This window comes from Oryza sativa, chromosome 10 (assembly GCF_034140825.1).
Source record: "Oryza sativa Japonica Group chromosome 10, ASM3414082v1".
NCBI classification, from domain to species: domain Eukaryota; kingdom Viridiplantae; phylum Streptophyta; class Magnoliopsida; order Poales; family Poaceae; genus Oryza; species Oryza sativa.
The window spans coordinates 2,529,098-2,540,220 of NC_089044.1; the positions used below are offsets into that span (position 1 = coordinate 2,529,098).

General features: G+C 39.8%; 1 protein-coding gene and 1 long non-coding RNA gene across 3 annotated transcripts; one reads left to right on the forward strand and one right to left on the reverse strand.

Moving 5' to 3' along the window:
• Nucleotides 1–1,635: 1,635 nt before the first annotated feature.
• Nucleotides 1,636–8,014, forward strand: LOC112936561 (uncharacterized). The gene is made up of 2 exons (XR_003238849.2): nt 1,636–2,005; nt 7,578–8,014. It is a non-coding gene; the product is annotated as an uncharacterized lncRNA (long non-coding RNA).
• On the reverse strand, nt 5,076–10,783 carry LOC4348083 (26S proteasome non-ATPase regulatory subunit 4 homolog). Of its 2 annotated transcripts, XM_026020594.2 has the most exons (11): nt 10,688–10,783; nt 10,420–10,533; nt 10,194–10,299; nt 8,938–9,052; nt 8,585–8,779; nt 8,117–8,489; nt 6,946–7,175; nt 6,819–6,856; nt 6,344–6,402; nt 6,179–6,216; nt 5,076–5,496 (listed from the first exon to the last, which is right to left on the reverse strand). In XM_026020594.2, exons 1-7 carry the CDS (start codon nt 10,703–10,705, stop codon nt 7,068–7,070), a joined length of 1,029 nt encoding a protein of 342 aa, XP_025876379.1. In that variant the 5' UTR covers nt 10,706–10,783; the 3' UTR covers nt 5,076–5,496; nt 6,179–6,216; nt 6,344–6,402; nt 6,819–6,856; nt 6,946–7,067. The 2 variants fall into 2 exon arrangements, with proteins under 2 accessions (XP_025876379.1, XP_066160590.1); XM_066304493.1 differs by having other exon boundaries at nt 6,344–7,175.
• Between the last annotated feature and the right edge of the window lie 340 nt (nt 10,784–11,123).

Consider the following 11,123-nt stretch of genomic DNA (forward strand, 5'->3'; position numbering starts at 1 on the left):
AATCATGAGCTGTAATTAGGAGTACGACTTTCATCTCAAATTAGTATGCGAGCTTTTTTAAATAGATTTCTTATATGACTTCTTTTGTATTTTTAAAAACAAACAAACTTAAAATCTGACTCAAACACGGACTTATATTTCCAAAATAAAACAAATTTTAAAAACCGACTCAAACATAAATGACTTATAATGGTAGAGATGTACACCATGTCCACTTCATTTACCATAACCAATTGCCAATGCCACACGGACCGAGATGATGGCGTCCTACGAGTCCGCTGGCCCCAAGATGACAATATCAGAGTCTACAAGGAAACTAACAATAAGAATTGATGAACAATAAGAACTGATGGTGATAATTATTCCCTCCCATCATAAAATATAGATATTTCTAACTATCTTTACCTATTGTAAAAGTTTAAGATATTTTTGCCACAAGTTTTCGTACGTCGTCCGTTTTCGATTCGTACTGATATCGTCTACAAAGCGTTTCCCGCGTCAAACAACCCCGCCATGTAAATCGAATCCGTTTCCGTCCAGAGCAACTAAACAGCAAGGGTCCGTAAAAAAAAACTAATCAGCGAGGGTGCAAGGCGGATAATTAACCGGAAATATTTTAATGCACAAAATAATGCTTGGCTTTCAAGGAGAACTCATGCTTCTGTGATATCATACTCAATTGTTCGATAGAGAAATTAATAACTAACAGAAGATTGACTCGACTTTCTGTTAACGTTGATATTAATATTTCTAATCCTATATCCCACTAAATAAAATATTTGAGAAAACGTCTTTTTTATTCTTGGACCATGATAACTCTTTGTTTTAATGACTGGTCTCAGGATTGAAGTAACCGTCCCGACTATGCCTGGTTTCGTCTAACAAAGAGCAGTTGGAGATCACACACTACTAAAAACCGAAGTGCTTTCGTTACACGTTATGCACGTTTTTTTTATATCGTCCTCATAATGAAAAATTAAACTAGACTCCAGTTACCCTTAAAACAATAATTCTCCACTCTTATTCATTTTCCGTTATGAGATTGTGCTCAATTCTTGGTTTCATCTTATGATTTTTCTTCCACTTTTTAGGGTGAAGACTTTTTTATATTCTTATTATTATTATGGTAAATTATGAATTGCACATAAGATTACTAGGTCTATTTGAAGAATATATTTTTCTTAAAGAGCTGATATTATAAAAACTATATCTAATCATATAGTAATTATTATAATTTTATTTTTTTCCTGTTGCTATAACAATAATAAAATTAAAATAGACTTCATCCATTGCAACGCACGGGCACCTTTTCTAGTTTAATTTAAAATTTAAATTGATGGTGATAATTTAAATTTAGTCCAAAAATGTAATTATTTTTTCACCTAGCCTCTTATTTCAACCAATCATAAGTATCTCAAATGTAATTTCTATGACTACTCTTATGAACCAATCACAAAATTACCTTGTTTAATTACACCTACTTTTAAAATTTTTAATAATGCATATACTACCTAAATCCTACTTAGTACTGTACTACCTAACTCCAAAAAAAATGCTTACATTTTTGGATAAAAAAGAAGGGGGGGTACTAATTGGTTATAGCTGCCAACTTGCCAATATCACTGTGAATTCTAACAACCGTCAGCGATGAATTAAGAGATTTGTATCGATGTTTCTACGACAGTGCGAGAAGTAAACCATGAGAACAACAGGCGCGTAGGCTGACAAGCTAGTCAATTCCAACTCCACTCTTTCGTCGAGTTCGTTCACCAGCTGCCCGACAGAGACATGTATTGTATACAATGGCAGTGTCGTCGTCGTCGTCTCATCATCCTGGGCTTTGCCTGCATATCATGCATTCATGGGAGAAGCATTAGCTTGAACAAGCTAAGCTAGGATGCAAGCAGCCATGGCAAAATAATAGTAGCTTGAAATCAAATCAGCACCAGCCGAAGCGAAGCTGGATGAATCTCGGCTGACCCTTCAGTTGTTCTGTTCAGGCCTGGTATTATCAACTCATCTCTCTCGATTTCTTTCCTAGTTTCCTACTTCTAGAGTTCCTCTCTAGTATAGTAGTATCTGATAATTTCTCGATTTAGTTGTATTCTCATTTTTTCACAAGAATAAAAGTACTATTACAGATTATAAGTTTTCAACGACCGTTGGAAAGTTTTCACAAAACAGGGTGTCTTACTAAATACTTACACAAATGTCCTGCCAGCATAGATTGGATCTTAACTGTAAATTCAATTACAGGTTACCATCTATAATCTAGCTGCTCCCTTCAGTATTTCAGTAACTAGAAAATTAGGATTTGAATATTTAAAGCCAACAGGATCCCATTTTACTCCTACATATTTGTCATAAGTAGTGGGCCGATGGGTCGAGGCCCTAGGGATAAGGATAGCTAGAGTCGGTTCGATAAGATTAGATTGGGTCCTCCCTCCATCTATATAAGGATAGATTGTACCGTTATTCTAATTAAGCAATGAATCAAGATTAGTCTCTCCCAACCTAAGTCCCCCTCTCATCCCTAGCAGCCGTCGCCGCCCGGCTATCCTCCCGATGGTGTTTACCCCCTATGAATCCTAACCCATAACATCTTATTGTCCATTTTACTTGTACTGTTTTCATAAATCAAAACTGTGCATGCTAGAGGGTACCAGAATGGCCATGCACATCCATTTCGGATGTAGAGGCTGGTTTAATCCATTTTCTGAAAGAAAAAAAAAGGCAACACCAGAAGTCATCAGCTTGTCTATCAACTGCAGGTGGGATCCACTCATTAGAATAAGAAAACATTTCTGGTTCACCTTGAAAATCTGTGGCTTAGTGATAAATTCAAGAAAAAAGCCTCTAGTTTTGTCACACTTTAAACTGTTGTAAGCTAATTTTACCAACATATCTTTAGTTTTGTGAGATTTACTCACACCCCTAACCACAGCTCACTACTAAGATGCATTACAAAAATGATCAAATATACAGGTGAAACAAATCCAATATGGTAATGGGACACAAATTAAGGTATACTACAACAGGAAATAAATGAGTTGCTCTTGTACAAGCTATGTTAACAACTTATTTCTGTGGTGAAAGGTGATCAGCATTTCATTCAAAGAAAGATCTTTAATTATTCACATCACAAAATGGAAGATAAACTAGGTCTTCCAGAAAATAAGCTTAGAGATTTTATCCAAGGAGCTGACAAGGCAAAATGGATAGCTAAGAATAATCATAACATAAAGTATTTTACAGAAGATGAGATCAAAAGAACTACCAGCAACTACAGCACTAGCCTTGGAAATGGTTCATTCGGAAAAGTTTACAACGGAATCATTGATGATAACACTGCAGTTGCGGTGAAAAGATATTCCCGCATAGATTCAGAAGAAGAGTTTGCCAAAGAAGTAATTGTCCACAGCCAAGTCAACCATAAGAATGTAGTTAGGCTAATTGGATGTTGTACAGAGAAAAATGCTCCAATTATGGTCTTTGAGTATGTCTCTAATGGAACCCTTTGCGAGAACCCACATGGCAGTAATGTTCCCGTCTATTTGGACAAAAGGTTGAGTATAGCCATACAATGTGCGGAAGCGCTAGAGATAGTTTTACATATACTTCCAACGTAAACAATGATAACAAATTCGAGAAAATATTAAATGGTAAGGTTACAATGCATCTACCAATCCTACCAAACTTTATAGCAAAATACAACTTATATAAAGTAAAAAAAATAATGCTAATAGCTCAGGTGTAAAATGAGTCGAAAATTTATTTAGGAGACAAAGGCCAAATCTTTTAGGGGAGCAAAATGAACTTTTTTTTCCTTAAATGAATTATAATCCCTCAGTCATTAATAGACAACGTTTTTCGATGCTAAAACTACACTTAAACTAGTGTTAAAACTATCATATATTAATGAATGGAGGAAGTAATTTCACGTTAATTAATAGTGCTAATTAGATCTATGCCATTGCAACTTTGCCAAATTGAAAAAATATCACTACTATTCGATATATATGCTACATGCCACTAAAATTTTCTAAAATTAGAACCATGCCACTCCAGTCATATTTTCCGTCCTTCTCGCTCACGCCGTCTCTATTCCCGTCCTCATCCCCTATCCACGGCTACACGCGGCTCCGCCGCCGCAGCAGTAGCAACAGCGGGTCCAGCCCGCCGCCTATGGATGCCTTCTGTCGTTGATGCGCTTGACATCGGCGAAGTCAGCCTACCGCGCGAGGCCGACGTCATCGCACCAGCCGTAGAAGGCGAGGAGGTCGTCGATTTGCTTGGCGGTGCTCCATGTCGAAGAAGCGGTCAAGGAGGACGGCGAGCACGACGGCGACATCAGAGGAGAGCTGCGTGCTCTCCTTGACCATGGGGTAGAGCGCGGGTCGCCGTTGGCGACGAGGCGGTGGACGAGCGCGAGGCCACGCGCGACTCTGCCGCCTCTGCCGGCCCCACGCGCCTCCACCAGCCCCGCCCGCCCCCGCGTGGCCCCGCCGCCCCCACCGGCCATGCGCGCATCCGCCGCCTCCATGGCTCCACGCGCCTCCGCGCACCTCAGCCACCTCAGCCGGCCCGGCGCGGCTCCGCCGCCTCCGCGGCTCCTATCCCCGACAAGCGCCGCGCGCGCATCCTCAGCCCTGCTCCGCGGGTGCCCTAGCTTCCGCGTGCGTGTGCTAGGACAGGACCTGAAATGGCGTGAGAGAGGAGATGAAAAAGCGACGGGAGTGGCATGGTTCCAATTTTAGAAATTTCCAGTGTCATATAGTTGATATAATGAATAGTGGTGGTATTTTTTTTAATTTAGCAAAGTTGCAATGGCATATATCCAATTAACCCTTTAATATGTATACATTTCCATTTGGTGGCAGCAAAACAAATTATTCTCCCGTATGATTTTCCAATTCCGCACGTTTTCTCCTCCTCCCGTATTATTTGAGAATTATTTGAGACACATAAAAGCACATGAATTTTATGAGAAATTGTTCATTTCTCACGGTGAACATAGAAAATTAGACATCGCCCTGTAAAAGCAGAACAAACAGATTATAAGGAATTCCAATGTATAGGCTATAGCAGATAAAAAAGCTCAAAACCTCAATGTTTCTGGGTACACATGAACGTTTTTCACAACATACCCGCAAGTACTGGACCTCCCTCTACCACGACGTAACAAAACCAGGGAAATCCAAGATCCAACATGTACAGCAATGTACAAAGTATTTTACTACTTCTAACAGGCTCAGCTCTTTCTCTACTTCTTCCTTTGACTACGCAATATGGTGGTTCAATCGATAGTTACAGAGAACCACAATAAGAAGATGGCTATACCAATCGTATATTCCTATGTATGCTATGATCGATTCATCTGACTACAAATCCGGTCCAGAGCTAACAAAGGAGCTCGAAGGAAACAGAACCACCTGACGACATTTACACGTCATCATCTGCCTCGTCTTGCTCGTCTCCCTCCTCTTCCTCCTCTTGCTGAGCAAACAAAGCAACAGCATCACTCCACCAGTATTCAGATGCATGGGCCAATGTGGAAATAAATGAATTTACACAGACAGGTATAGAGAAAATTTAGATGAACCCTTGAAACAAACAGTCAAAGAGAAATATAACATCGTTAATGTGGTTTTGGGAGTGTGTTGAAACAATTAACTGTAAAAGATCAATGCACGGAATTCAGTTGTTTCTTGAATTATATATATAAAAAAAAGGTAAGCTCTTGACTCTTCGCTCCTATCAAGTGCAAAATAGGTGTGCTTCAAAGAGTTCAAACACACTGTTCTCTTGGAGGGGTTGGGAACCCCTCCCCTCCGCACGAAAAACGGAGCAATAGATTAACATGTGATTAATTAAGTATTAGCTATAAAAAACTTGAAGAATGGAATTAATATGACTTTTTAAAACAACTTTCCTATATAAATTTTTCGCAAAACGCATACCATTTAGCAGTTTGAAAAGTGTACACGCGGAAAACGAGGGAGATGAGTTGGGAACACAGCCAAGCTAGCGAAGCAATACTTGATGGGATATTTGAGAGGTGAGAGATGTGTAAGTGGGTCAAAATTGCAGGTCTGCATCATATACCTTTTTAACTTTAAGATGAACATAATAGCAAACCATATGTTAACAAGCAGAAACTGTCATACAAAAAGCATACCTCCTGTATTTGCATTGCTGCCACCCTTGCCAGCATATCTGTACGCAATTTGTTTTTAGAAATAAACGTTCATTAGTAAATCAATATAATTGAGACTGGTGTAAGGATTGTGGAGAGTATGGGACAATCATGGCTGCTGAGAAAACGTCAAGCTTCATGTCTCACCAAATTGATGATATCTTCCACTTCAAACTGAAAGCATATCTCTCCAGTCCTTTGCGGATCTGCACCACATCACAGCACATTTGAGAGACTAATAGATCATACGACGAGAATATCAACAAATATATAGAGCCATCCCAACCAAAAATAGATCTCCTTTCAATTCTTCTGAGAAACAAGTATCAATTCACAAAACATACTAGTGACTCAGTTTGAATGCAGTGCAAGAGCAATGGATGGATATGGGTCTGCACAAACATAGTTTACTCATTGTCGATAATGGAATTCAGCCTTACCTAAGTTGGATAAACAATGCACAAAGATATCATCAGCATATATAGTTTGTAATATGGCATGTTTTTATGATTTTATTTTGGATCCCTCTATCTGCTAATTGTGAAGAACAAGTTTGCTTATGTTTTTCATTCAGATTACTCTAGCTGGTCACAATTTTTGACATCATATAACAGTACCTTACCAGTTGGAACAGGTATTCTTCTGTTGAAAATAAACCTTCTGATGTGGATAGCAAAAAAATATGATCAATTATACAACTAAATAAAATAATCTTAGGTTGTAAAAAGTACACAATTGATGAAACTCACATTGTTTAATGCCAGTATTATTAACAAAGAAATGACTTAAAAAAACCAGAAGCGCAACCTGCCAACCTCCATATGGCAAAAACAATGGACACATGTTAACAATATGTAGTTAATCTTCTCGCTTAACCTAATTCCAACTCCTGCCCAGATGAGGAATTGCCTGATATTTCAGCATGTGCTGCATTTGCAGACCTTGCAAGAGCTTCTCGTATCATACGGAACCCTTCTTCCTGAATGACATAAATAACTAGCTTGTCTGATAACATTGTAATGTTCCATAGAAGATAAAACAAAATTGGAACCCCCCCCCCCCCCCAACAACAACACCCCAATAAAAGTTGCTGCGACGGAAATGGAAAACTTCAAACATCATCAATTGAACATGAATGTAAAACACAAAAGGTCCCAAATAAAACGCAAGGAACCCAGAAAAGTAATCCTGACTTATATTGTAGCTACATTTTGCATATGCTGATAACCATAGGATATATATTTCAAATCTTAAATCATTGATAATAGCATCTATAATTATCTCACCAATTATATTGTTAATGTTATCCTGCCAGTAAAATAGCACCAAAGAAATCAAATGATGATGATTAATAATCATGACCATTTCAATCTTTTTTCAGGGCAATTTGCATCTTTAGAAGGTAAGCACAACAAATGAGGAAGTGGCTCAAGATTCTAGCAACACATTCAAGGCGCTTCAAAAGAAAATAAGGTTCCCAAATAAGAAAAAGGGAATATTTAAAATTCTAAACAGATCCAAGATTAGAAGTCTAAATGTAGTTCCTGTTTATTCATATTCATATAATCAGATTACTGTTTACTAAAAACTGATTTGGAAACAGATTGTTGCTAGAGTTATGTTTTTTTTTTCTGGAGAATACTACACGGGACAGAACAAGCACTTCCCAAGGGCAGTTAAGTTCATAGGGTGTTGCTATACGCACTAGCACACATGGGTGCACAGTGATTTTTGATGTTTTGAGGGATGAGTGCTCCGAGGCAATAAACTGATAGACATCACCGCAAATACAAATATATGCTTGATGGAATTCTGCAGCCATAGAGTTCATGGTTTGATAGTAGTTGGACTTGTGCACAAAGAAAGCCAGTGATCTCAATAAGGATAGTAACACTGTAACATAGACACGTAGTAGCATACCGTTGCCCTCTCATCGTCAGCAGGTCTATCTGAGGCAGATTCCGCTCCAGTCACAAAAGGATTATTTTGTATGAACTCATGAAAAGGAACATAAGTGTCTGAGTCAGATTCCAAGAGAACAGTATCAGTGTTTGAGGTTGAAGGTTCCCCTGCAGCCAAACGAAATGTTTCTGCTAACTCTGGATCCGCATTTGGGTCAACACTGTATTCATATCTAGATGCTCCATCGGCTGCAGCTTCTTGCCTTGCTATCTCTGATAAACGAAGTGCTTCTGCAAACTCTGGATCCACATTTGGGTCAACATTGTATTCATATCTAGATGCTCCACCGGCTGCAGCACCCCCTCCTTCATCTCCAGTAATTATCGGTGTACTGTGAAAGGAATAGGATTATTACTTATTAGTGATAGCATACTCTAGCACTAGGTATTTGGGTAAGATCCTGCAGATAACATAATAGATGTTCACTTGGCAAGGACGGCACGAAGATCTTCCCCAGGTGGGATGTGAACTATGTGGCTGCTGCCACCAACTGCAGCAACAAGAGCTTCTAGTTTCTCAGGCTTTTCATCGTCAGATTCGCCAAATTCAACAACATCAAGAGAAACATTATACTTCTTCAGCTTTTTTCCAATTGTCTCTAACTTTTCATCTTTTACAGGGCTGCAAGGGACAATGTAGCATAATTTCAGCTCAAATAAAAATTTCAGATTGTTATTGCTCCCTCCAGTCACAAATACACGGCATCCAATTCACATCAACATAGACTTGTGATAGGAGAAGTTTGGAACAGAATCTATCATGCAACTTTTTTGCGGTACCTGCCAACAAAAACAACTATCCTCTGACTCAGTCTTTTGTCGGGACGATTTTTAAGTACCAGTTCAGCAATATTTAGAGTAGCAGTCAAATTTGCTTCACCACTAGCTTCCAGCCCTGCCATAAAAAGTGTTTCAGTTATAGGAATATGTGACACATGATTTCTTTAAAGCAGCAGTGTTAACAACTATCAAGTATTTGATCGATCACAACAAGATTTAACATTTTGTGGTTCTCATTACATCCATATCATCTCTTCCTTGTAATATAGATAATACTTTTAGAATGGCATATCAAAATGAAAGCAAATATAGGTGATGAGTTTATGACAGTACAAATGCACAATTATTACCACAATTCCTTTACAAACAAGTGGACCATACAGGGGAGACACCAGATATGTCTAAGCATTGTTTCTTTGCATGAATTTAGCCAAATCGTACAACAAAATGCGATTAACATATTCCATAAGCAACACAGAAACGACAACTCGTCGTGGTTCTTCTTACCTATTCGTTGAACACTGAACACATTAGACTCAGTGATCCTGACAACATATGTTCAGAGTTGCATTCCATGAGGATAAGCTAATTTAATGCTTCCTTAGAGTGTTCTTAGCACTACCTTAGAAAATAAAGAGATCAGTGTGCTTGTCACATTTTGGCAAATAACATGATGGATTGATCAGTAAACTACGACTGCGCGCTAACCAACATCATTTCTATCTAAACTGATCATCCTGGAGAAGACTCGCCGATCAGAAGGTGTGTATATTTCTTAAGACAGGACTATATATTCATAATTGAATTCCAGGAGGATAAGCTAAGTTAATGGTTCCTTCGTGCTACTCTACTAACAAAAAATGTGATCAGTGTCCTTAATTCCTTATTACATTTTTGGCAAACAAGTAACAACATCATGGATTGATCAATAAACTATCTGCACTCTAACCAACCAACCATCATTCTATCTGAACTGATAATCCTGATGGAGCACAACAAACCAAACAAAAGAGGATTGATCAATGCCCACATTCTGGAATCGTTATTACATTTTCGGCAAACAACATCATGGATTGATCAATATATCATCTCAACCATTAACCAACAATCATTTTATCTGAACTGATAATCCTGAAACACAACAAACCAAACCAAAGTGATCATGGATTGACCAATGAACTACCCCACATTCTGGATCGTTGGAGAAACAGGCAAAATCACAGAATTAGATGGCAATTAGGGGGCAAGTCACGCACCGTGCATGCAGGCGAGGAACTTGACGGGGTCGCTGGTGGGCGCGAGGAGCACGCGCACTCTGTCCCCAGCCATGGCCAGCACCCCGACCGTGTTCTCCGGGTTCGACTGCAATGCACACGACGCCCCCAAAATCCCGGAATCAAAACCCCACCCAAAAAGAAAAAAGATCCAATCCAATCCAATCCAACGCCGCGTAAGCGGAGGCAGCGAAGCAAGCAAACGAACCGTCATTTTAGTGCCGACGACGAGGTTGGCGGCGTCCTCCTGCGCCTGGAGCCGCGTCGGCGGGTAGTCGCCGTTCCGCATCCACTCGGAGTCGTCCACGCATATCACCGTCGCCTGCACCGCGCGCGATTCCAAAACCCGTCAGAAATTCAATCGCCGTAGCGGCCGGGCTCGCCGCGGCTAGAGCTCGCCTCGCGGAATGGGGGGAAGCGAGAGGAGGGACGAAATGGGGAGGGGAGGGGAGGGGAGGGGTGGAGGGCATACGGACCTCGAGCTCGAGCACCATGGCCGCGGCGGCGGAGGAGAGAGGAGGAGTGGAGGAGGGGGCGCGGCGTGTGGTGTTCGACCGGGTTGCTTTGCTTGCAGAGGAAGAAGGAAAAGGAGGTGTGGGTTTTTGGTGCGGACGATTTGAACGACGAGACGTTCTAGAAGGGTTTTGGAGCGGTTATAAATCGGATGAAATTCGCATCCCGTTCGAGATTGATGAGGATTTAGATTTCTTTTTTTCAGTGTGTGTAGTTCACGATAAAATTAAAAGTTTGGTTGAAATTGAAACAATATGACAGAAAAGTTGTAAGTTTGTGTGTGTAGGAAATTTTTTATGCGATGAAAAAGTTAAAAGTTTGAAAAAAAGTTTAGAACTAAACTCGGCCTTTAATGGAAAGATCAGCACTAAAATTAACTAAGGGCACCTAAAACAAAAA